This window comes from Pimephales promelas, chromosome 4 (genome assembly GCF_988280905.1).
Source record: "Pimephales promelas chromosome 4, fPimPro1.hap1.1, whole genome shotgun sequence".
Taxonomy (NCBI): Eukaryota; Metazoa; Chordata; class Actinopteri; order Cypriniformes; family Leuciscidae; genus Pimephales; species Pimephales promelas.
The window spans coordinates 32,541,473-32,568,477 of record NC_142772.1 but is presented as its reverse complement, the minus strand read 5'-3'; the positions used below and the strand labels follow the sequence as shown (position 1 = coordinate 32,568,477).

The 27,005-nt window shown below is 36.0% G+C and overlaps 2 protein-coding genes across 3 annotated transcripts; both read left to right on the top strand.

Annotated features, from left to right (window-relative positions):
- The first annotated feature begins 89 nt into the window (after positions 1–89).
- myo1hb (myosin IHb) lies at positions 90–20,950 on the top strand. 2 transcript variants are annotated; one of them, XM_039658862.2, is made up of 32 exons: positions 90–614; positions 9,253–9,414; positions 9,889–10,004; positions 10,353–10,551; positions 10,666–10,746; positions 10,824–11,003; positions 11,100–11,198; positions 11,321–11,434; positions 11,578–11,649; positions 12,002–12,121; positions 12,225–12,292; positions 12,531–12,636; positions 12,737–12,817; positions 13,873–13,964; positions 14,835–14,929; positions 15,007–15,053; positions 15,141–15,221; positions 15,443–15,548; positions 15,646–15,763; positions 15,867–15,980; positions 16,095–16,171; positions 16,287–16,355; positions 16,484–16,568; positions 17,345–17,507; positions 17,618–17,701; positions 17,798–17,891; positions 17,979–18,034; positions 18,184–18,319; positions 19,211–19,281; positions 19,396–19,493; positions 19,891–19,990; positions 20,185–20,950. In XM_039658862.2, exons 1-32 carry the CDS (start codon positions 594–596, stop codon positions 20,209–20,211), a joined length of 3,132 nt encoding a protein of 1,043 aa, XP_039514796.2. In that variant the 5' UTR covers positions 90–593; the 3' UTR covers positions 20,212–20,950. The 2 variants fall into 2 exon arrangements, with proteins under 2 accessions (XP_039514796.2, XP_039514797.2); XM_039658863.2 differs by lacking the exon at positions 90–614 and adding an exon at positions 6,895–7,293.
- Positions 20,951–21,450: 500 nt separating this feature from the next.
- On the top strand, positions 21,451–26,905 carry ppp6c (protein phosphatase 6, catalytic subunit). The gene is made up of 7 exons (XM_039658884.2): positions 21,451–21,607; positions 22,283–22,378; positions 22,697–22,762; positions 22,860–23,001; positions 23,108–23,187; positions 25,308–25,517; positions 25,989–26,905. Exons 1-7 carry the CDS (start codon positions 21,533–21,535, stop codon positions 26,235–26,237), a joined length of 918 nt encoding a protein of 305 aa, XP_039514818.1. The 5' UTR covers positions 21,451–21,532; the 3' UTR covers positions 26,238–26,905.
- Positions 26,906–27,005: the final 100 nt, after the last annotated feature.

Below are 27,005 nucleotides of genomic sequence, written 5' to 3'. Positions count from 1 at the left end.
TCATATTAAAAAGTAAAAAAAACAAAAAAAAAAACTGTTAGATGGCCTAGACAGATATTTAAACTAAGATGAAAAATATTAAATCAAAATGCTCAGGATGAAATTTGATTTTAAGATATAATTTTGGATAGATAGAAGTAGCAGAAGTAGCAGAAAGAAACATGTAATAGCATTAAACACAATCCTTTTGAAAAAAAAACTAATGTATTGCCCAAAAAGTTAGTGATTTTTAGACAACGCAATGCTGATTTCAATAGCTTCTTTTGAATTGTACAAAAAAAAAATCACAATGTATTGTATATAGATCACTGTGTAGTCTGCCTTGAGCATTTGGGAATGAGGCCAGTCGCAAACTAAAAAAAAAGAAAAGAAAAGAAAAATAGGACACTACGACAGCCCATGTAGAGCATGTTTCATAGTGAGATGTCCATAAATTCAGGTGATGCAGTTGGACCGTGTCGTTTACTCTGGACACCAACGAACGCACAGACTCTACTGTACACCTCTCTGGACCACTGGTACTGTCCCATTCTCTCCCGGGACTCCCAATTGAAACAAACCAAGCAGGACGTGAATTTTGTCTTCGTTAAAACATGTACTGCCTGAACTCTAAGGTAAGATCAACTAACTGCTCAAGCTTATTTCTTGATACTAGAAACCTGAGCGTGTCCTGTGTGTGGATATATATATATAGCTATTAATTTCCTCCAGTGTTTACATTATAAACCTTATAACACCATGTTATGTTTGAGGATCTATACTATCACAGTCAGTTTAGTGCCTATTTATCTGAAGTGTGTTGTGTTTAGTTACAAGAGGGGATCTGTTTTACCATTGTATCAGCTTGCACCACTAACGTATAAATTAGGTCAAAGGTGTAGTCAGGTACATTAATTAGGACTAGGAACTTTAACATGGCCACTTTGTGTGGAATATCAGATCTTTAGGGCTAGGCTGTGATTCCACGCATCATTTTACACCATGATGTATTGATTTGCTAATTGACGTTCACTGCATTTATTTTTTGCTTTGATGTATTATTTTATTAATTTAAAAATGAAATGTTTTGAAGCCATGTGTTATCAAAAGGTAAATTAGTAATACGATTTTGTGGAAAGTTAGTTTACCTTTGGAATCTTGTCTACAGCAAAGTCATTGGAGAAAATACGATCGAAATTGACCTTTCGCCAGCCCCTCCCCCAAAACGGCCATTGTATAATTACACATCATAGCAACCGTTACTATGTGAGCACTCCAAGCAAGATGGTGAAGCCATCTTTTTTTTTGGAAGACATACAGGTTGCTCACGTGACAGGCTCAGTTCGAGCCTGCGCAGTAACCTGGCTATCAGCTTTTAACAGGCTTCATTTTTTTTTTTGCTATCAGCTTTTAACAGGCTAAGATTAAGGAGCCTTTTATACATTGTCGTGTTCCTTTAGAAAAAAAATAATTGACAAATGGAGTATTTAGACGCCTCAGAATTAAAGTTATTTGCTGTAAAAGTGATTCCAAAATGAATGGAAGTCAATGGAATGTTAAGAGCAGGTGAAGTTCTGCTACAATGGTGGCTCCCACAAGGCTTCAACTTCTGGCTGATGGATTATCCCCTTGGTAGCAACATTACCCCAGCCAATGGGGTAATTAGTTCGGGGGCGGTCCTATCTGTTGGCGTGACCAATTAGATGTTTAAGAAACATGTTTGGAAACAAGCGGGGCTTTACAGTTGTGTTTGGCAATAAACAAACTTCAGATTTTGGCAATGAACAAACTTCAGATTTTATTTTTATTATTATCATTATTTATTTATCTTTTATAGTAGGAGTAGGAGATGATGTGGGCGAAGGAGATAAATGTCAAACTGATAAAAGCAGAGTCAGGCTTCAGGAATAGGCTATACTTACCTGGAAATCCTTGTTGATTTGGAATTCCCACAGAAAGGCAACATTTGGATGACATATAGTGCTTCGTAAGTAAATTTGATTTAACTCATGTGTGGTACACATCATGGATGTGAAGTCTGATCAAAAAATGGTTCAATTTTTTACTCCATCACTAGTTCACCACTTAATTATGACAACCATTCACGTTAAATTTCACACATTTAACCACAAAAGTCATAAGGCACGTTTTTTTCTATTATGATATGATAATAAGGGTGCTTATTGTCATTAGTGTTAGATTTAATGCTGGTTGAATGACTGATATGTTAATTAGGTTTTATATTTGATATACAGTTTTGCACGTAGCACCCAATAGACAGTGGTGTACATCACTGCGTGTCTGATAATACAAAAAACTATGGCAGACATAAACAAGCTCATAAAAACTTACTGTCATAGCCTAAGTATTTGTTAACATTACAAACATTTTTGCTATTAAATAAACTTTAAGTTCACTGCATAATTCAAAATCATTGGTACACTCATTCTCTCATATCAGTGCACTTGGTTCACCATGTCCTGACTGGAAAAGTCCGCTATTACCAGCTTAAACTGGTAGCTAGTCCAATCTAGTAGCTTGGTCAAGTCACCAGCTTGCAACTTGCAGACTAATTTTACAAGCTAAGGATTGATAATAGCAAGATTCAGGCTACATTTAATTTGGAATATAATCTTTGTTAAATAAAATATGAATAAAAAAAAAAACAATTATTCACATATCAATGTAATATGTCTATTGCAAAAATAATGGAGCAGACTTGCTCCATTAAGGTGTGAATACAGTAAAATACTATAATTATACAAAATATAGTGTCAAGTGTCAAATCCTTAATTAAATTAAAAAAGATTGTTGCCACCCTATTGAATTGATCTGATTTTAAAGTGCTCCTATTATGGTTTTCTGAATATTACCTTCCTTGCAATGTGTAATATAGCTGTAAAAAGTCTACAAAGTAGTCGAAGGTGCACTATAAATAAAGTTATTGTCTCCCAAAAGAAAGAATCACTTCTGAACCTCCTGAACGAGTTGTCAAGAATTCGAATCCCACGATATTATAGCTTCACATCATGAGGTAAAACATTTCCATAATGTCCACCTATATTTTAAGTTGTCGGCCGGCAAACAACTTGACCCGCCCTCAAACACTGTAGCTTTGTAGTCTGCTGTAGTCATTTGATTAACATCATGTGGAGAAGACGCTGTGTCCTATGCAGTGAAAGTACATTTGTTTTATTTTCACTTCCAGTAATGATGCTGCATGCAAAGAATCAGAGGTTAAACTAAACTACAACTACAATCCCAATATGTTCTTGTGTTCCCGTCATTGTGTCCATTAATGCAGATTGTCTGTTCTTACTACTTTGAGTATTGATAAAGAATGGATTAATGTTACATCTGTCATTCACGTTAGTCCTCGGCTAACATATGTGCTGTTGGTACAGTTAATGATATAGTTCACATGTGCTGCAATAAATTAGAAAAATTGGTTTGTTGATGGACATATACTTGTTTATGCCTATGGTGAGGAATTACAGTTGCAACATCTATACGTCAAATTGAGTAGCGTATCTCTTGGAAACATCCAAGTCACCTTTGCGATGGAGGTTTGGGTTAAATAACTAGTTTTTCCAATCTTTCATCATCGGACTCGTGCTAGGATTGATGTGGTAAAATCGATGCCATTGTTATTGTCTTTACAGTGTGCATGATCGCTGAGGACTGAGGCCTCCAGAGCTAAAGTAAAAGCGTGTGTAACCGAACTGTAAGCTGAAGGACTGGGCCGCCCGGCCAATCAGAGCAGAGCGGGCTCTCGAAAAGGAGGGATTTAGAGAGACTTAGTCCTCGGACAAGTTGTTTAAGAGTTGTTGAGTATACTGTGGTGATGTGGAGTGTATATTTTGGGAAAATGAAAGCATTTTTTGACCTTTGATGGATTTAAACCTGTTTACATAAGACAACAGAATAATTGTTTAAAAGAGCATAATTGGGGCACTTTAACAGGTTGGAGTGGTTTATTGGTGCAAAGAAAAAGCAGACATGATGACTCGGTTTAGACAATATTACTGCCTTTTGAGTTCACGTTTGAGAACAAAAACTGTTTTAAATCCATTTCAGTCTTATTTGGTGCACTTTTTCAACCTTTTCAACGAAAATTATTGGTTCAAAAGCAGGGCAGTGCATTTTTAGGGGCAGTGGCCCTGTCTAAAAAATCTATATCTCAAGACATGAAACTAAAAATACATCAAGTAAGTAGGGCAACTGAACCGTACATTACCTGAGGAAGTCTAGTACTTACTTTTACAGTAATGAGGTAAACATCCGCTTACTCAGGTTCCCACAGAACCTCAAATGACCCTCCCAGCAGTCTGAGTAATTACACATCTATCAGTTTGTAAAAAAATAAAAAAAATAAAACAGAGACAATTTTACACCAAATGGGCTATGAGCCACGGGCCACGTGTTGGTGAGTGGGTAGTAATTAGCAGAAAACTGATCCACCTAATCAAAGATCAGTAACTAGACTCCAACGATGTAATTTTGTGCAGAAGAAGACAGGTAGGAGGGGAGGGAGTAGGGTGCTAGCTCAGGTTTCCACAGCCTTGTGTTACACATGGTGGGGCAGCGGCCGCTAAGGAGAGGTGCTGAATGAGATCTTCTCTTGCTGCCCCTCCATGAATCATTCAGCATCTTGGAGCAGACCAAGAGCTGAGTTTAGTAGTGGTGCTTAAAGTGAAATAATGTCACGAGAGCTCTTCACCATGGATAGAAACGTGAGATAGGGAAAGAGAAGAACGTTTAGAAAGAAAAAGCGAGCAGAACTGATCAGGACTGAATGTGAAGTGAATCACTCTAGATGTGTCTTCTTCTGGTCTGAGTTTCCATCATGACAGGGCAAATAGGACACTGAAAGCACTTTATTCTACTGAACACTGGACTAACACCAGGAGAATAAAGATTCATCTATTCTGGAAAAAGCAATGGATACAGAGGTAATACAGGAATGTTTCAGATCCTTATTGACTTGCTCTTTTTTAATTTGGCCTAAGATTAATTAGTATTGTGTCTATTTATAAACGTTTGTCTCAAGATTGTGACTGAAAATTAGATCATATTACAAGCATATTTGTTTTGAATGCTAAATTAATAATACACAACTTTTTGTTCTATAAGTTCCTCCTTGTAATTTTTGTTTTTCACATTTGAGACTTTTAATATTTAATGCAAATGTGACTGCAAACGACAGTGGGAATGTTACCATTTGAGGGTAAAATTGAGTTCTCTCATAATTTATATGTAAAATATATTATTATTATTAAAAATAGAAACAAAGAAATCCATGTAAATGGTGTAAATATGTTCAAAAAGATAAAATCAGACATTTAACTGCAAATATTTGTCAAGACTAAGTGACTTTTACAGAAGAATGTGGGACCAGTGATTAGCTCTAGCTTTTTCCGAAGTCTTAAGCCATATTGTGAGCTGAGCACTGGGATCCTGTGACATACTAAAGTTTTGGGACAATAGCGTGGCCTCTCAGATGATGGTCAGTTAGCCAGATAGACTTTCCTTCTCCCTGAAAAAATCAGCTTTAATTTCTCAATGACTCACTCGGAAATACAACAAGATGTATCTAATAACATTGACACCAAAGTGGAAATCTAAGTCCTCACGGAAAGTCCCCTTGTAGTCAATAATTGTATCCCTTAAAACCAAAAATTTTTCCTTGGAACAAAAATCTTCATGTCTTAAAATAGCTTGAATGTAACTCTACACCCTTTCCTCGGTTAGAATACGTGGTTCTATGAATGTGATAATTAGCCCTGCCTCCACTCACTCATACAAGCTCAGAGATCCACTCGTTGATGTGATTGGTTACAATGTAGTTTGGGATGTCAGAAACACCAATGATTTCAAATCATGTTTTTGAGAATTTGTTTGTTGTTTTGAGAATTTGTCTTTGTTTCACTGCAGTTTTAAGGAGAAAATACACAGCAATGTTATTGACTTATGAATTTGCACATGGTTTGTAAAACACCACATTTACATATAAAACATTGATTTTCACCACAAGGGGACTCTAAGACCTCAGTTATATGCACCTTTTATATGCATCATTTATATGCATATCTAAATATTCATGTTGCAACCTAGTAATTTTTTATAGTAAAACAAAAAAAGTCTTTCAGTTGGTTATTGGTACCAAGAAAGAAAAGTTTAAAACACTGAGTTTAAAGCTAAGATGATGATAGTCTTGTAAACAGATGCAATACATAACATGATGTGTGTAATGAAAGAGGAACACTGATAGACTGCCAGAATCTTGGCATCCTCTCTTGGCACTAGTTTGAGTGCTCTTTGCCAGCTTATAGACAGAACTCAAATATGATGCCAGTTTTATCTTTCAGAACATTTCCTATCTCTGTCTGCACTTTTGCTTTGGTGGTACAATAGCCTGACTGCTTGCTTGCTTAGCTATTTTTATTTGATAACACTTTATTTTAATAGTCCACTTCACATTTGACTAACTTTAGTCATTCGGCAACTATCTTCCAGTCACTAGAGTTAGACTGTCTGCTTAATATCTGCTAACATTTGATTTTGATGCTCCCCCAACAGACATTCTACTGACTATAAGTAACTTTCAACTTATAAAAGCATACATCAACTTAGTCTATTGATACTAACCCAACAGTCTACTAATACTCTGAGTTAGTTGACATGTATTTGCTAAGTAACGTTGTAGAATGTCTAAGTGGACGAATCAAAAAAGTGTAACCTTTCATACTAATGTTATCAAAAAGTTTTAAATATTGCCTGGACAGTTTGGAAAATGAAACTTATTGTGCACATCTTGTGGACTTCTTTAAATATGATGCTATAGAGAGAGAGTGAGAGAGAGAGTGTGTGTCTCGTCTGTTCTTAGAGGTAAATCAAGCATCACTAGACAGGAATGGTTCATTTATTTTTCGTATGCCTGTGACCTTGGCCTAAATTCCATCCCATGACAGGAACGGAGAGGAACCGTGTAGTCTCTGATAGAAATAGATTTGCCCTCGGGTTTAAAGGAACCAAGATAGGACAAACCGTTTTTGTAAGAGCAGAGCTTTTCAGGATACAAGACAATAAATCCATAACGATTTCTGTTTTAGACAGATGTTTCTTGACACACACATACACACAGACCCGTTTCCTTAGCAAAGTTTTTATTAATGACTTCCCATGGTGGAAGTGGTGAGTGTGATATGACATTGTTTCCTGTTGTACTTGAAATAATCACAGATGCTCTTTACAAAACTGGATAAGACCACACAGTTCCTACATCATTACACAGAAACAATCACTGCACTGAAGGTAAGGGACCCCACTTTGACTTTACTTTTAACTATATTAAATGTGCATTCTTTAAATATATTTTCAAAATATTGTTTGAGGTCTAAGATAGGCCTGTAATATGAGAGAACCAAAAAAATAATACAAAATATTTATTACGCAAATGTAGATTTAAATGTATTCCTGAAGTGAAACCTGAGCAGGGCATGTCAGTGCAGCTGGACTAAAATACAGCTGACTGGGATATGTCTCTCTGAAAATAAACTATGTAAACTCAGTTATTTTTTTTTTATATATATATATAACAGTTTTTAGGAGTAGTAGCCTATGACTCAAGAATAGTATGTATGTCATATCAAGAATTTTGTATCAGCTAGTGTTTTTCTTTATCAAAACATGATTTAGCCTTTGAATATATAGTGAATTTTTGCTATATTTGTACACTGTAAACGTGTACACATTTAGGCATGTATATGATCTCTCTGCTGAAGTTCAATTTGAGCATCAGAATGGGGAAGAAAGGAGATTCAAGTGATTTTGGCCATACGGGCTGGTCTGAGTATTTCAGACACTGCTGGTCTATCGGGATTTTCACTCACAACCATCTCTAGGGTTTACAGAGAATGGTCAGAAGAAGAAAATATTCAATGAACTGCAGTTCTGGGTCCAAAAAATGCCTTTTTGATGCCAGAGAATGGCCAGACTAATTCAAGTTGATAGAAAGGGAACAGTAACTCAATTAACCATTCAAGGTCAGCAGAAGAGTACCTCTGAATACACAAAATGCCAAACCTTGAAGCAGATGGTCTACGGCAGCAGAAGAACACACCACTCCTGTCAGCTAAGAACGGGATACAATTTGCACAGACTCGACAAAATGAGATAATAGAAGATTGGAAAAATGTTGCCTGGTTTGATTTTGCTGTGACGTTAAGTGTTCAGATGATAGGGTTAGAATTTGGTGTAAAGAATCATCCCGCCTTTCAACTGTTCAGGCTGCTGCTGCTGGTTTAATGGTGTGGGGGATATTTTCTCTGTATATTTTGGGTCCCTTGGTACCAATTTAGCATTGTTTAAAGCCACTGTCCATCCCTTTATGGGATCTCTCCCACAGTGTACCCATCTTCTGTGGCAACTTTCAGCAGGATAACGCGCCATGACAAAGCTCCACTCATCTCAAAAATATTTTATTTAAAATGACAGTGAGTTCACTTCACTCAAATGGCACCAGATCTGGCACAGTCACCAGATCTCAACCCAATAGAGCACTTTTGAGATGTGGTAGAAGGAGATTGACATCATGGATGTGTAGCTGACAAATCTGCATGTCAATATGACTTTGTCAAATTTATGCCACGAACAAGTTTATTTATTTTTAAGATTTCTTTTTTAAATTACTTTTTTTTTAGAGGACAAAGGACTTTATCAACACACTAAAAGATATCCTTCCTGTTTGTCAAAAGACCAAGGTAGACCCTGCAGTGTTGATTGATGAATGTTCCTTATGATGGACTGTGCAGAAAAAACATAAAAACATTTTAGATTAGATAAGTAAGGCTGGGCTCAGACAGTTCATGGCATATTGTTGACAGGATTGGTTCAAGGCCACATCCAAAATGATATATTAGCCTATGCAGAGTAATAAAACAAAGTCAGAGTGAAGGAAAAAGTCATTTTTCTATCACTTTATATTTAGTAATGGTCTTGAATGTAAATTAAATAAGTAAAATAAATGTTTTAAAGATAAATTTTAAGTACAAAACACTTATTTCAAGCAACTTCTACTGCTGTTGCTGCACAAACTTGTAGCCTGAAAACATAATGGTAAATCAAACAGGAAAAATCATAAAAATAAAAAGTAAAGATTAAAAATCGGTTTATGCTGTTTAATCTTCTCCTTGAAATAAGAATGTATATGAGTAAAAAACACAATCGCTGATCGACACCTGTTCCTTTATTTTTCTTGTCTGTGATTAACAGAGTTTAGAGGAGCGCTGCCAGCGGATCCTACAGGAGATGGAGGGGTGTTTGACGGCTCGGGACCGGGTGGGCATTCAGGACTTTGTTCTCCTGGATGCCTACACCAGTGAGACGGCATTTATGGACAACCTTAGAAAACGGTTCAATGAAAACCTTATATATGTGAGTCCTGCACCCACTCATGTGACTTCTGAGAATAGACTGGGATAAAGGCCGGCAATGCAATATCCAGTATCACTGTTACTTTCATTATTGAGATGGGGTAGAGAGAATAATGTGGACTCTCATGCTGAACATAGGTCACTGCACACAGTAGGTATCCTGCTAAGTGAAAATGTTCTCTATACATCTCATTTGCCTTGTCACAAGCACTGGAAACTCACTTTGCTGATGATTCAGCATGGAGAAGGATATCAAGGGCACTTTACAAAGATAAACCTCCTTTACGAAACTGCTGAGACAGTTATATTTCATTATGATCCTTTTTTATATTTTTTGGTAGATTGTTCATTCAAACTTTTGAAAATTGACAACATATTTTTAAAATGTTTTATTGAACTCGGATCATAACTCAATACTCTTGAGGCAAAGGACTGGACATTTTTTTTCTTAAATGTCTTTGTTTTTCTTACTTAGACCTACATCGGGACCCTCCTAGTGTCAGTAAATCCATATAAGGACTTGGGTATCTATACCAAGAAACAAATGGACATTTATATGGGAGTCAACTTTTTTGAGCTGCCTCCTCATATGTAAGTTTGCATATATACACAGGAAAAATTATATACAAATTAATACTTTTATTCCTTAGGGATACATTAAATAGATCAAAAGTGGCAGTAAATATTTTTACTTTTTTACAAAAAACATTCTTTTATAATTTAAAATTATTATTAATTATTTAAAAATACATTTCAAATAAATAAATGCAGCCTTGATGATAATAAGAGACCTTTTTTAAAACATTCAAAAATCTTACTGACCCCAAACTTTTGAATGGGAGTTACTGTTTGTTCTTAAACTTTCTTATGTTTTTTTTTTTTTACTTATTTTCTTCTTTGAAGATCATTGTTTTAAATGTAGTTTTTCTGACCTCTCAGATTTGCTCTTGCTGATAACGTGTACCGGACAATGGTTAGTGAAACCAACAACCACTTCATCCTCATCTCTGGTGAGAGTGGTTCTGGTAAGACAGAGGCCTCTAAGAAAGTCCTGCAGTTCTATGCAGTAAGCTGTCCCAGCACTAGACTCCTGGACAACGTACGAGATCGGCTCCTTCTTTCCAATCCGGTGCTGGAGGTCAGAACTTTTGTCTAAAATGATCAGTGTTGAAAACGTTGGAAAATTCTCAGTGTACATGCTCAAAGGGTAGCACAATGTGAAGTATTAATGCTGAGGGCTTTATCTCTACAGGCTTTTGGAAACGCCAAAACCCTGAAAAATGACAACTCGAGTCGATTTGGAAAGTACATGGACATACAGTTTGATTATCGGGTAAAGTCCGAATCGGACAGAAGCGGAATAGCAGAAAAGCATTCCTTACAAATGTAAATACTTGCTTATTCTTTTAGGGAGCAGCTGTCGGTGGCCACATCTTAAGCTACTTACTGGAAAAGTCAAGGGTGGTCCACCAAAATCATGGAGAGAGGAACTTCCACATCTTCTATCAGTTAGTTGAGGGAGGGGAGGATGAGCTTCTTCGCTGGCTCGGTTTGGAGCGAAACTGTCAGAACTACCGCTATCTTATTCAGGTAAGAAACACAGATATTACTTTGCTTTTATTTTGTCTATCAGAGCCATAAACAAAGTATATTTATTTTATTGTTCAAAATCTATTGTCCGGACAGGGAGAATGTGCCAAAGTGAGCTCCATTAATGACAAGAGTGACTGGAAAACTGTACAGAAGGCTCTTACTATCGTTGAGTTTAGTGAAAAAGATATAGAGGTAAGATGCTCTCAGAGTGAGAGGGCGAGTATGTTGATTTGAGTTTTTGTCCGGTGGGTCAGTGTAGAAGGCTGATTTTTAGAAAGAGAGGTCATTGTTTAATACTCTTGGTCTTCTTTTAGCATCTGTTTGCGATCATTGCCAGTGTCCTTCATCTCGGGAATGTTCACTTTGGGGCCAGTGCTCTGGGCTATGCCACATTAAACAGCAATGCAGAAGTGCACTGGCTGTCACAGGTATATTCATCTGTCACTTATATCATGCTTTTGGAATATTTATGCATTCAAAATGGGATATTTTATACTGTAATGCCAATATTGACCTCTGACTTTTGTTTCTTTGTTGCAACCCATTTCTTCTTTATTCACGTTCTTCTCAGTTACTAGGCATCCCCTCAAATATGTTACAGGAGGGTTTGACTCACAGGAAGATTGAAGCCAAAGCAGAAGAGGTGATGAAAGAATGATTCTGAACATTGGCCTATTAGTATTGTAAATACTTGTATGTTTACATAACTATCGCTTACTGCAGTATTGCTTGTACTTGTTAAAATTATTAATAGCAACATATGTGCAATTTTTAAATATATTGTATGACACATTAACTGTTCCATAAAAAAGTATGTTTTACATTCATATTACCATTCAAAGGTGTTTTGGACAATTAGTATTAAATGGTAAATACATTTATTTTTAAATAATTTTAAAATCATTTTGAAAAGTGATTTATGAGATGGAATAGTATGATACTGTATGTTTCTGTACTTCGGAAATGCATAATCATGTACTATCTATCGTTTTCAGGTTCTAAGCCCTTTTACCGCTGAACATGCAAAGTATGCCAGGGATGCACTAGCCAAAGCCATCTATGGCCGCACATTCTCATGGCTCGTTAATAAGATTAATGAATCTTTGGCAAACAAGGTATGCATGGTTTACAAATTCTGCTTTTAATAGTGGTATGTAATAATACATGAATTAGACAATAGATAATTAGGCTTTCAATCTATTTATTCAATCAATGCAGGATTCAACCAGAAAGACGGTGATTGGACTGCTTGACATCTATGGATTTGAAGTGTTTGATGTGAACAGGTGACACGGAAGCATTGCAATACACAAGAAAACTCTTAAAATGGGTCAATTTGTTCAAACAAATTAGTAACCTTCTTATCAATATATAGTTTCAGAACAAGCCCTCTAGACACAGACACAAATAAATGTGTCATTACTTTAAAGTAGAAACACACTGCTCTGATGAGGTTATACTTGTTCACTACTAGATACAAATTTGGATGGATTGTTGTTTACCATGTATTACTGGTTCCTCCAGTTTTGAACAGTTCTGTATAAACTTCTGCAATGAAAAGCTTCAGCAGCTTTTTATCCAGCTCACCCTCAAATCAGAGCAGGAGGAGTACGAGATGGAGGGAATCGAGGTGAAGTACATACAACATCAAGGCTGTTTCAGATAGTAATGTTATGTAAATGCTTTTACATAACATATGTAAAACTTTTTTACCCATGTTGACGTTTTAGTGGGAGCCAGTGCCATTCTTCAACAATAAGATCATCTGTGACCTGGTGGAGGAGAAACATAGAGGCATCATATCAGTACTGGTACGTAGAATGGATTCAAGCTGACATATATGACATGATTAAGAGTGCTTTCACTCTTAGTTCAGTTGTCTGGTCCGATTGAAGGCAGGAAAATGCATAGTGTTGCTCACCTCACTTTTATATTTTGGTTTCAAAGCGTCAGCACATAACGGCACTTGTGTCTATCTGCCATTCTGCAAATGTTCTAAAAAACATGAAGGCGAGCAGAAATTAGACAATTCTTTCTGCTTGCAGTGCATTAGTCACGCAGGAAATTGAGGGAGAACACACACAAATATGCAGGCTGCATCCAAAATCGCATTCCTCCCTACTATATAGTAGATGAAAAACAGTATGTGACAAAAGAAGTATGTCCGAATTCACAGTACACATAAAAGAGTAGGCAAAAAGTACCGGGATGACCTACTACTTCTGCTGAGATTCTGAAGTTTGCATACGATGCATTTACTATCCCATGCGGCCACGGGAGAGGGTTTGTGAATAGCAGTAAAGTGACGTAACTGATGCTGATACTACACACACATTTGTATAACCATCTGGTATTTTTAATGCAATACAAAGTTATACAATGCAATAATGGGGGATTCAGTTTGCCTAATAGTTGTTCAATAAGGTACGATGCTCCCCAAATTAATAATACACTATTTCCTATTTTTATATTCCCACCCAAAAAGTAAATACAAGAAAAAGAAAATTAACTACAATAAACAAAATAATGTAATGGATAGATACTTTACAGGAATTGGTCAATAGATTGCACAATTCAATAAAGTGTAAATTGATCTGGTGGTATAGGTCATTAAAATAATGTCCAAAGTTGAATAACCCAACCATTTGCGATGAATTCACTCCAAACGACAACAGTTCTCACTGGTCCAACAGTTTGGACCTTTTTCTTTTTCGTTTGGTCTCGGTCAGCTTGTATTTTGTATACCAGGGTTTTGGATGGCAGCGTTTACATTTACACACACTTAGTTTCTTTTAATCGAATCAAACCTGCCAAGTGTGAACACACCCTAAGTCACAGTCTTTATGTCATGTATCCCGCATTAAAGGATGAAGAATGTCTGCGTCCTGGAGAAGCCACAGATTTCACATTCCTGGAGAAGCTTGAGGAGAAGATGTGCGGTCACCCTCATTTTGTCACGTGGGTAAACATTTTAAATTATTTTTAAACGGACATAACACCAATATTTAAGTGCTATCATTGTACTTGGATTATGACTCTTCTGTAGGCATTAAAACAGGATTGTCCAATCCTGTTCCTGGAGAGCCCTGTACCTTCCAGAGCTCTAGCCCTAATTAAACACAACTAAAGCAGAAGGATTCTAGTGACCCTGAAGACCTTGATATAATGGAGAAGATGGAGGAGTTTCAAGGTCTTCAGGGTCACTAGAGACTTCCAAGCAGGTGTTGGAGGCAAACTCTGTATAGGGCGGCAGTCTTCCTGGAGTTGGATTAGACACCCTTGCATTAAATTAAATCCTTAAAAAACAATAATAGCGAATTTTGTAGATCCTGAATGTAGATTGCTTGCTTTTATTACATTAAATTACTTATTACATAATATGACTTTATATTGCAGCCAATGGCCTCAGCTAAAAGGCCTTTGCCATGGTGGGAAAATATGCACCTACCCTTTAAATATAGACATGACCAAGTTGTATATACTAGGTGTTCTCTAGGCCATACTAGACTGACTCATGGGCATGGATTGAGTGAAAGACGGCTAAGGGTGAAGGACTACTAAAATGCAAATATTGTAGCATTAACTTCTGTGAAACATGTTTTTGGTCTGTATAAAGGTGACTTGAATTGATGAATTTTGTATCTGTATCTGCCATGTAATATAACTTGTAAAGCTGATGTACTGTAGCTGAACAGCTAAAACATTCACATGCAAAGTAGAATTGAAGTGCCATGGTACAGTAGATTTTTGTACTGATGCAAAGGTATTGTATTTTTTGTAAGGTACTGTATTCATTTATGAATCCAGTTCATTGTCTCTAAAACTCAGGCACAAACTGGCTGACCAGAAAACCCGCAAGACCTTGGAACGAGGGGATTTTCGACTCCTACACTACGCTGGAGAAGTTACTTACTCAGTTGTTGGTAAGAAACTTAGTGCAAACTGTTTTAAGTCTTAAATCTTAAGTGTTTTATTTATCTTGATCTTTTTGTTTTGTCAGGATTTATTGACAAAAATAATGATCTTCTGTACAGGAACATTAAAGAGGTAAGAGGTTTCCCCACCTCACCTTAAAAAAAAATGTAATGACTATGAAATAGTCATAAAGATAAAAGTTATTTGTTATTGTTTAAGGTCATGCGACAGTCTAAGAACAGTATTATCCAGCATTGCTTCCATGCTATTGAACCTGACGGCAAGAAAAGACCTGAGACGGTACAGTGAAAGATGTTTAAATAGATCATTTAAAAACAAATAATTACAACAGCCTGATTTATATATTTAAAATGTTTTTTGTGTTAATTTTCGGGCAATAAGAAACACATTTACAGATTGATTGACTAAGATTTTTGTAGAAATAACATGGCAGATTGAAAACCTGAGAACCACTCATGATGTTATTTCCAAATACCTTGTTGACCCGTTTTTGTGAACAGGTAGCCACCCAGTTCAAGAGCAGCCTTGCAGGCCTCACTGAAATCCTCATGACCAAAGAACCATGGTATGTGCGGTGCCTGAAACCCAACCACTGCAAGCAGCCAGGTGAGCCTTTCACTTCACACCTCTTGTTAGTGGTTTTGTCTGCTGAATGTTTTACTAGACGGTGCCCGTGACCTCTCTCTCACTCGCCTAACCTCAGATCACTTCGATGATGTCATGGTGAGACATCAAGTCAAGTACCTGGGGTTAATGGAGCACCTGAGAGTCAGGCGTGCTGGGTTTGCTTATAGGAGAAGATATGAAGTCTTCCTAAAAAGGTGCATTTGCGTTGTGTGTGTTTCCAACAATGCAACTTGGACTCATCTTTTGGATCAGGTGCTTGTTCTTACTTTTTCTCACCTGCAAACATGATCATTGCAGATATAAGGCTCTATGTCCTGACACATGGCCACACTGGAATGGGACACCAGCAGAGGGTGTGCAGCAACTCATCAAACACCTTGGTTACAAACCAAACGAGTACAAGATGGGAAGGTACAAACTAGGCTACTGCAATGATACAGTGTTGTTCTTCTAGGACCAGGAAATATCCGTTACCTATAAAATGTCCATGTTTTATAAAATATTTGTTCCCTCTAATTTCTCAAGGACAAAAATCTTTATTCGCCATCCCAGGACTCTTTTTGCCACTGAGGATGCATTTGAGGTCTGCAAGCATGAACTGGGTAAGGCAGTAACATCTGACAAAAGAAGGCTGGGATCCTCTGAAGGTCTAGTAATGATTCATGCATTGCCAGCTTTGACCTGATTGGTTGATATCTCAAATCTCTTTTGTTACAGCCACAAGGATCCAGGCCAAATACAAAGGCTATAGGGTGAAAGAAGACTACCATAGGCAGAGAGAAGCAGGTATCGAACATTTCTTGTTTAAAACACTAGAGTTAATACGAAAACCATCAGTTAAAATCACAAGAACCGTTCTTAATAGAAAATAGGAAAGAAAATAAATAACATTACTTTTAATTCATTTTTAACAGCTACCAAGATTGAAACATGTTGGCGGGGCCTTCAGGCCAGAAAAGAGAGGGAGAGAAGAGCCTGGGCTGTCAAAGTCATCAAGAAGTGAGACAATCATGTCAGATCCTTTTTGTCAGCTTCTGTTTTTACATGTACATGTTTAGGATCAGTAGGATTTATTTTAATTAGTGCTGTCAAACGATTAAAATATTTAATCGCGATTATTCGCATAGTTAACTCACGATTAATTGCACATATTTATTTATTCTTAATGTCCCTTGATTTCTTTTTTTCCTATTATTTTTTTCTCATTTTAATGCTCTTATCAACATGGAAAAGTGGATTGGCTTACTTTGTGCAAATGTTTTATTTTATTTTATTGAAAACAATATTGGCTGCTCAATTTCACACTAAAATTCACACTTGGAGCACTGTCCATCAATAAAAGGGTAAAAAAATACTATATACATTATATAATTTATCACATTTTACAATTTAGTGAAATGGCTAAATGTTGTACATTTACAAATTTTTTTAATCATAATATTTCAAACTATTTGACTATTTTGAACAAATGAATACACACTAAAAAAAGTGACTGACATTTGAACAGTAATGTATTCAATTTTTTTTTCCAATTCAATTTATTTATAGAGCACAGATAAACACAACTTCCGTTGACCAAAGTGCTGTACACAGGGAAAAATGAAAATGAAAATAAAAACAGCCACAGGGCAATTGCTTCCACATTTAGTTTGCATACGACAGGTCAAATAAAAGCGTCTTTAATCTCACTTTAAAGATGCGTAGGGTTGTATATAACTATTTAAGGTAACAATCAAGATTTTGGAACTCTAAGATATTTCTCCCCATCTTTGCAGGTTTATCAAGGGCTTCATGAACAGGAATCAGCCTGTAAGCATGGACAACTCGGAATATCTGGCCTTTGTCAGACAGAGCTACCTCACTCGACTCAAAGAGTACCTGCCAAAATCAGTAACAGACAAAACTACCTGGCTGACTCCTCCACCAATAATGCAAGAGGTAGTCCATATTTTGGACCTGTTATCATTGAAACACTCCAAAGTTATTGTTGTAACTGAGGTTCATGATTTCACTAATGAAACTTTACATTGTTATAAATGAATCTATAGGCCTCAGTGCTCTTACGTAAGTTGCACACACGTCTCCTCGTACGGAAGTATGTTCGAGGGATCAGTGCACAGCGGAAGGTGCAGGTAAAATTGTCATTTTGAGCTCTCATTTATCTGAACATTTATTTTCATATTTTATTTGCTGGCTGGAATTCCTTTACAGTTCCATTTCATTTTCAGCTGCAAATCAAAGCACTGACCAGTGACATATTCAAAGGCAGAAAAGAGAACTACCCTCAGAGCATATGCCAACCCTTTGCTGACACTAGGATAAGTAAGAGTTTATGATTTGATTTACCTCAAGTTATTCCTAATGAATAAACATCACAAAACTTTGCTCTTTCTATGTTATTGTCTTCAGGTGAACAGGACATGAACGTCAAAGTCTTGCAGCTGATTTTTCCTGAGGGCATTGAGGTAACTATACTATACTTACACACGTATGTACATATTTCTGAGCTTGTTTGACTATGAGTACGGAACATTTATATTCATTTATTTTTCAGTCAGACAGATGTTTGTATCATGGGCAGAGGAAACTTATTGTACACTCTCTCTCTATACAGTACAGTGTTCCAGTGATTAAGTATGACAGGAATGGCTTTCGGCCACGTTTCAGACAGCTAATCTTCACCCAGGCTGCTGCGTATCTGGTGGAGGAGGCCAAAATTAAACAGAGGGTGAATTACAGCTCACTTAAAGGTAAATCTTAATGTCCAACAGTGCTGGGTAGATTACTTTAAAATTACAAATTTACAAGTAAGATTACAAATTGTAGTCCATTACTGAATACAAATTACATGATAAAAATACATTTATAACATGAAAATGCTAAAATTTAAATCAAGTTAAATTAGAAGAAATAAATCATTTGAAAGTAAAGAAAATCGAAATAAAACCATCTAATAAAAAGCTGTGCAGCCTCTCAATTTTGTAATTTGTCACGTCTGTTTTTTTATGTTTCTCTATTTCATGTTCTTGTTTTCATGTCTTTTATTTAAACAAAACGTGAAAAAAAATGCTAAATATTGGTTAGTTTTGACTTGACAACCTAACTTGACCTTAAACATGATAAACAAAACTTTAACAGGGAACAAAGCTAGACAGGGAACAATGGAAAGGTTGTATATGCACAGAGAGACACAATGACTGACTAACAAGGAACACCTGTGTATAATCAAACAATGAACCAATGAGAAAACAGATCAGAGAAACACATGACCTGAAGCGACCAATCAGAATAGGACACATAAGACTAGAGGCGTGTTCGACATCGGCTGCGGATGGATGTCACCGATTGGAGAGAGTTGTGGGTGTAATCTATGTAATCCAGAATACACATACCTGTAATCAACACTACTCGGCACAGATTCCCAATTATTAAGTCTATGATTGTATGGAATTTCAGAGGGATTTATTTAAATATATATTATTTTTAATATAGTCTATTCATTTTAATATAAATATAACTACTAGAAGTTATCCTATTTCATTAAAATGTCATTTTAAATGAATAGGTTATTTTTCAATAGTCAAGTCCCATATTATACCATACAATAACTTTGTTTACAAGATATATTTGCCTATTTACAGGAGTGTCTGTCAGCAATTTAAGTGACAACTTCCTGATTCTCCATGTCACATGTGATGACACAAAGCAAAAAGTAGGTGAACAAATATCTTCGTGCAGGGAGTGATTGCTTTAAATGGCTGTCATGTGGTAAATTGAAAGAAAAACAATCATTTTGTTTACATTATGTTAAATATTCTATTTTTAGGGGGACCTGGTCTTGCAGTGCAGCTATCTGTTTGAGGCATTGACAAAAATATGTGTAGTGACAAAAAACCAAAGCCTTATCAAAGTTGTACAAGGAAGGTGAGATACTTTTACCTGAATCGCCTTTGGATACTTGGTCCTGCTATCAGAGATAGATTGTTTGTTGGATTGGTAACACTTTACAATAAGGTTTTACTTGTTTTCATTAACTAACATAAACTAACTAAAGCAATACATTTGTTTTGTTACTTAATAATCTTTGTTAATGTCAGTTAAAAAAGACAGCTGTTTAGTCATGTTAGTTAATAATAGTAAATAATGTATTAGTAAATGTTGAAATCACCATTAAAAAAGATTAAATGCTGCAGAAGTGCAGTTCATTATTAGTTCAAGTTAACCAATGTTAACCGCAGAAACCTTATTTTAAAGTGTTAGCATTGTATTTAAATGCATGCGCATTATACAATACATATACTGAATCACTGTCATTTTGTAGTGTGAGGTTTGACATCCAGCCTGGAAAAGAGGGCTTTGTGGATTTTAAGAGCAGCAGTGAATGCATGGTCTACAGAGCCAAGAATGGACACTTGATGGTGGTGGGTCCACATAATGCAATGCATACAAACATAATTAATACATTGGAAACATACAAAATATTAAAAGTGTAATCTTTATATCTTTGGGATCATTATAAACCACTATTATGTGTAATATTATTAAAAATCATGTTGAAATTAGTTACACATATTTATTTCATCATTTTGAAGGCATTTACATTTTTTCTTTGCAGGAATCTGCACGGACAAAATCTCGGTGACACGTTTCACCACTCAAAACTTCTCTTCAATGGCCCAAATTAATGCATTTCAGTCAAGTTTGAACACTACCATTTGCCCTAGTTTTCCTAATCAAACACACCTGGTTCAACTTATCAGTTCAATAAACTCCAATACCTGAAATGAGTTTATCAGATAATGGAGAGGAAATGCATACTGGGCGACTTCTGGAACAGGGTTGGAAACAAATATGTGGATTAGTTACTCTGTTCAATAATTGAAAAAAAAAAAAATTGTGTCAATTATGTTCGTTTATTGCGTTCTTTATCCCATACTGCCAACATCTGATACATAGGGCATGCCATCTTCTGCTATGTACGGATTAACATAACTAATATCTAAAAAAGAGTTGAAACCAGTTTCATATTCCCAGAGCACCATGCATGTAGTAGGGATACACAACATTTGTATATACATTTTAAATATAAAAATGCCACTTATTGAGAGACACAGAACACGTAATATCTGCATAGATCTGATAATCAATTCCACAACAAGCAGTTGTCCTAAAGTAATACTTTATCTTGCCTAGTGCATTAACATTTCTGTAGCAGTTGCGGTAATCTGCAGCATTTGTATAACTTCATATAATCAAGATGTTCGACTCATTTGAATGATTAGTGTTTCTTTTATAAAAATGGTGATGTCTGTTTTTTCTCCTGCAAATTCAGTTCAGCCATGTGTATTATGACTGCAGTGGTAATAAAGTTGTTATTAATGCTTGAATTGTTGTTCTTTGTGGAGATTCAACATGAGACCCCGATGTTTCCTCTATAAGCATAAAAATAGAACTAAAAACATGTATATGATGATTCATAAATCATATTGAGATTTTTTTTAGTAGGCTTATTTGAGATGATGTTTGTTGCCACCTCGTGGTGAATGAATGGAGGATGTTTTGATTAAGGGACTTAGATATCGATGCCTCAAACTACTTAATCCTTTAAAACAAACTTCCTATGTCTATAGCTCAATATGTTTTTCCAACTTTATTACGAGAAACGTTATCCACCTTAAACGAATGTGTGCAAGTGGCGCCGTGGAGCACCTTTATTTTGATATTTAGGCCATTTCTTTTTTATATAGTTTTTTACATACATGTTTATTGTATGTATAATGTTTAATACGTGTTTTATTTGTACAAAATGTATGTTACTTGAATAAAAACAAAAAAAGTGGGGCCGTGGTGCTAGCGACCATTTCGAAGTACTGATTGGCTGATTCCGTGTCAATCATTACCTCCCTCTATGACGTGCAGGCTTCCTCTTCGCTTCTTCCATCGCATCGACTGTTGTTCTTAAAATGGCGCCGCTGGACCTGGATAAGTATGTTGAAATTGCGAGGCAGTGCAAATATCTTCCAGAGAACGACTTAAAGGTGATTATCATCTGTAAAATTTGCTTTTTCTAAGAATGTTAAAGATATTAGTTGTTTGTATATTTATTAAATCTTGTAGATCGCGAGAAAGGCCGTTAACATAATAACGTTAGTGTGTCAGAGCAATGCAGTCTTTGCAAATGAATCTAGCGTTAATCAGTTAATGTTAGCCTGTGTTCCGGGATTCACTTTCTACATATTATCAGAAATAACAGGTTATATGGCCACAGTTAGTCATTATAAAGTTGTGTAACCTTAACTGATTATTTCTTGTGAACACCTAGGGTGGCTAACTTAGCTATGTGGTTGCTATGAAGCGAACTAAATTGGAACGCCCATCTATCTCTTAGTTCATCTTATTTAAAGCTATTTGCGTCTTGTATTAGCAGGTTTCATTCTTGCCTGAACCTTTCCCCACTCCCTTATCCTAAAATAGAGTTCTTGTATGTGCAATTAGGCTTCTAAATTAGTCCTTAATGCAGCAATGCGGTCCATAACTGTATCACCCAAGCCATTAATGTGCTATTCTGAAAACTGCGACCTAAAAAGGCTCAGTTTTGACTTCCTTACGAATGAACGTGACCTTGGATTATTTGCTGCTTGTGCTATCATCATAATTGATGCCATCCTATTTGCCAGCTTGTTCAAACCTGCTATCTTATTTTACTTTGACAGAGATTGTGTGACTATGTATGTGACCTGCTACTTGAAGAATCAAATGTACAGCCAGTATCCACTCCAGTCACTGTATGCGGGGACATTCATGGACAGGTGCGAGAAGGCCCTATTAATGCATCTATGTTGTTAGTTGCAGATCTTGTAATGATGACATTCTTTTTTTTTGCCATAACATACTGGATATTGCTATAAACCAGAGGTGCTCAGTTCTTTTTCTGGAGATTACCTACCTGTAGAGTTCACATCCAATCTTGATAAAACACTCCTGTCTGTAATTATCAAGTAATCCTGATGATCTTAATTTGCTGCTTCAGTTGTGTTTGTTCAGGGATGGAGCTGAATTTAGCAAGACCTTAGATATGTGGAAACGTGATTGGACACCCCTGAATGAAACCTTTTCTTTGTTCCTAGTTTTATGACCTATGTGAACTCTTCAGAACTGGGGGCCAAGTACCAGACACAAACTACATTTTCATGGTATTGTATCTTCAAAGATGATGTGATGCATATTGTATTACAGTTCATACTTGGTGACATTTATGAAAGAGGTAACAGTATGTTCTCTTTCCTTTAGGGAGACTTTGTTGACCGAGGATATTACAGCTTAGAAACATTCACATATTTGCTAGCACTTAAAGCAAAGTGGCCTGACCGCATCACACTGTTGCGTGGCAATCACGAGAGCAGGCAGATCACACAAGTGTATGGCTTTTATGGTGAGACTACAGAAATCAAATGCATGCCTGTCATGATGAATTTATTGTATTGAGATTTTGTTGTACATTCATTTTAGGGTTTCATTTCCTGTCTTTCTGTCTGCAGATGAGTGCCAAACTAAATATGGAAATGCCAATGCCTGGCGATACTGCACTAAAGTTTTTGACATGCTGACTGTTGCTGCCGTAAGTGTTAAGATTTTACATGTACAATTTCAGTCTTTGTTAAAGGTCATAAGCCATAAGAGTCATAAGCCGTGAACCAAGCCAATCAGCTATGAGGTGTATTACAACACTATGATTTGAAGCAAAAAAAGGTTTGAAAAAATTGGACAAAGACAACGGTACGTAGAGAAATTTAACGCAATTGCGTCATTCGCAGTGCTGCTTGGGAGTAGGTGGAGCTACAGAGCTATTTTGGTGTTGCTTTTTTCCTGACTCTGGTGAAATGATCTATACAGCAATATGGGTAATGTAGTTTTCACAAGGAATAATGCTGTTAAACACAACTGTAAAAAATAAGCTGAAATAATGTGGACTGACAGCTTCAGCAGAAGTAAATACCATGTAACCTCGTATCTCACAGTAGGTCTGTCTTTAAAGGTTTATGAGTTGTTGCTCAAAATCACTTTTCCTGTGGAGAAACTGAATGGAGTTTTTACTTGAAGGATCCCGGTTGTTGCACTTCATAGTCAATTATAAATCTGTAAGCTTATTTTACCTACTTTTTTGTAAATAAGCATCAAAAACAAATGAAAATGAAATGTACTCAAGACAATTTCTTTAAAATGCTGAGCTTTGCACTGAGCCTTGTGACACTTTTTTTTTTTGTTGAGAAATGGTACTCATTTATTTCAAGTCCTGTATATTTTCAATGTGCTGAAGTTGCCAAGATTTAAAAATCTGGACATTTTCAGAGACAGGAAAAGAAATATTCTTATGGTTCTGCATGTCGATTTGTGGCAAAAGCACGAATGTTTATACAACGTGACCTGTAAAACATACCACAATAGAGTTGACGATTTTAATAACATTTTTTTCCTGACTATAGTCCACCATGTTTATTCTGAAGTCTCGATTTTGCAAGATTTCCCGTGTTCACAGTCGGTAGTCTGGTTAAAAATCTGTTTGTGTGTGTTGTCTTCACATTATGGCAAACCACACACTATAGGAGCAAAACTGTTAAATCTAGGATTTTTTTTTGTCCATGTTTGTGGTCTCTCACATTTTGAAAATCTTATTAGATTTGAAATGTCTTTTGGTGTGGCCACAGCGTAAACTATTAACCGATGCTAAAGTGTGTGAGACGTGATGAATACAAAAATTCACTATTTTGTCATTTCTCATCAGCAATCATTTTGTTATTTACGTTTATGCCCAAAGTTCTTAATCACTGTCATTCTCCTCTATGCTGTTACTGATTAATATTAATGATAAGAGCTCCAGCATACACAAGCAATCCTATTGATCAGTCATATTCATTTAAAGCTGTAAACTCAACGGGTAAGAAACTGAACAGTAAGAGAAAACACAGTTTTTTTTTGCAATCAATATTTTTTTATTTAAAGTTAACATAAGAGAAAGCGCTGTTAATTAGAAGACAAGCACCATGTTAGTGGGGCATATTTTTTATTAATTATTCAGAATACGCAGTTAGAAAGAAAATATATTTATAGGAACATTTCAGAAGGTTCAAGATCATTTATATTAACTCTGAGGACATGATTAATTGTTTTTAAATTAATTGATAGCCATAAAACGTAGCAATAATGTATGTAGGCCTAGGTGCGCTGAACTGTTATGGGAAACCATAGTTGTAATAAGTAAAACACAGAAGTGGTTGTGCAAGTAGTCCGTTCTTTTAAAAGTACTTCATATACATTTTTTCCAATTCTTATTTCCTTGTCACTTATTTTATTTGTCCATGTCCTTAATTTTTTTTTTTTTTATAAATGTTTCCCTAAGTTTGTACTAACACTCATTTCAAACTGTGAAATTAAGTAAATTATGTGCTTTATACATTATCTGCGATTTTTAAATAAACCATATATATATATATATATGTGTGTGTGTGCGCGTATCTGTGAGAGAAATCAACAAAAGATCAAATATGTTTAATTGTATAGCTGGTACTCAATCAACATGAAATGTTTACTTGAGATATGTTTACTATACATTTAGCCTAATGCTTAAAAAAACCTCTTGAATTGAAAATGCTATTTTGCACTTTATAACTGTTTAAAAGACTGTTTAACATGTATTTTCCTTCTGCTGTACTTATTGTGATGTTTTGATTTCTCTCACAGTTGATAGATGAGCAAATCCTTTGTGTACATGGTGGCCTTTCGCCTGACATCAAAACTTTGGACCAGATACGCACCATTGAACGCAATCAGGAAATCCCTCACAAGGGAGCATTTTGTGATCTTGTCTGGTCCGATCCAGAGGACGTAGACACCTGGGCTATCAGCCCAAGGGGTGCTGGCTGGCTGTTTGGTGCCAAGGTTACCAATGAGGTAAGGACGTTCTCTAAATACACTGTCTGTTTTTAGTTCTTTTAACACTCATTGTTGTGTATACAAAACACTAGCCTGAGACATTTTTCTGCAATTACAGGTTGAAATATGCAAATTAGTCTTTAAGAAATTGCGCTTTTGCTTGGCTGTCACTCACTATCTGAGTTATGAAATGGAGTTGTAGTTGTTGGCATTTCCATACACTTTACTAGTGCAGTGAAGTTTCTCACAAATATCTTGTAGTAAAGCAAAAACTACTAACTGTGTTCCAATTTTCTTGGATCTGAATTGATGAAATGTGCTGTGAGCTAAATATTAATTGGACAGTTAAATTGGCAGTTAACTAAATATCATTTAATTACATTTATTGGCTGTTTCATAAATGTCTGACATGGCTAGTAAAAGAAGAAAAAAAGTTAAGTAAATGTACCTGTTTGTGCAGAACCTGAATTGTTTTTCTTTCCATTTAAGTTTGTTCACATCAACAACTTGAAGCTGATTTGCCGTGCTCATCAGTTGGTTCACGAGGGCTACAAATTCATGTTTGACGAGAAGCTGGTAACCGTCTGGTCGGCCCCAAACTACTGCTACCGCTGTGGTAACATAGCCTCCATCATGGTCTTTAAAGACGTGAACACACGGGAGCCCAAGTTGTTCCGGGCCGTTCCTGACTCTGAAAGGGTCATACCACCGCGAACGACAACACCCTACTTCCTTTGAGGTTTTCACTGTCGCCTTGGTCCAGACCTCTCCTTTTCAATGCTCTGTCAAACACTCTTTTATTGTCTTTAATTTCTGTTGCATTTTTTTTAAGCAAATATTTTTGTAAAGAGTAAAGTGCTCTCCAAAATAACAACAGCAAACTATGGTCAGGATTATGAACCCTGTTGAAGTTTGGTCATTATTTGGTCAGTATATTCTTCTTAATGTGAGAGTGTGATTGTAATTAAGTGGACATCCTCATTCTGTTCTCAAAGTCACTCTTCTTACAGGGCTTTAAATATAGACCTAACAGCCATTCACCATTTAATGACAAAAGTTTATGGTGTAACAACTCGCCTGGTCTGAACAAAATGTGTTGTTTTTTTTTTTGCTTTTTGTTTTTTTAGAGGACCGATTGGAAAGTCACTGAAACAACTGTATTGAAGAAGTCTGCTCCTAATTTTCTCTGAGGCAAAGACGCTTCTTTTTCGTAACTTTTAAGTATAGAAAAAGGTTGAGATGATGATCAGACAACAGGACAAAGGAGGTTGTGATTATTTTGTACATTAATATAATTGTTTGATTTAATCATCTTTTTCTCAGATTTGTTGTATTTTATTATTGTAGAAAACAGCAGCCCATTTACCAATTAAATATTGAAAATAAACCCCTTTATTGTTAAGTTACATTTTCTGGTGTGGTCTACTAATCAATGGAAGAATGAAAAAGTCTTGCATACAAGACAAATTGAAAAGCACTTCTGTACGACACCGTTGGGCGGCACAC

Coding starts and splice junctions, on each gene's coding strand:
- myo1hb (XM_039658863.2), top strand. CDS start 7,222: ATGCTCTTTACAAAACTGGATAAGACCACACAGTTCCTACATCATTAC. Junction 10,747..10,823: donor ACATACAGTTTGATTATCGG/GTAAAGTCCGAA, acceptor TTATTCTTTTAG/GGAGCAGCTGTCGGTGGCCA. Junction 11,199..11,320: donor TTAGTGAAAAAGATATAGAG/GTAAGATGCTCT, acceptor GTCTTCTTTTAG/CATCTGTTTGCGATCATTGC.
- ppp6c (XM_039658884.2), top strand. CDS start 21,533: ATGGCGCCGCTGGACCTGGATAAGTATGTTGAAATTGCGAGGCAGTGC. Junction 21,608..22,282: donor TTCCAGAGAACGACTTAAAG/GTGATTATCATC, acceptor TTACTTTGACAG/AGATTGTGTGACTATGTATG. Junction 25,518..25,988: donor GTGCCAAGGTTACCAATGAG/GTAAGGACGTTC, acceptor TTTCCATTTAAG/TTTGTTCACATCAACAACTT.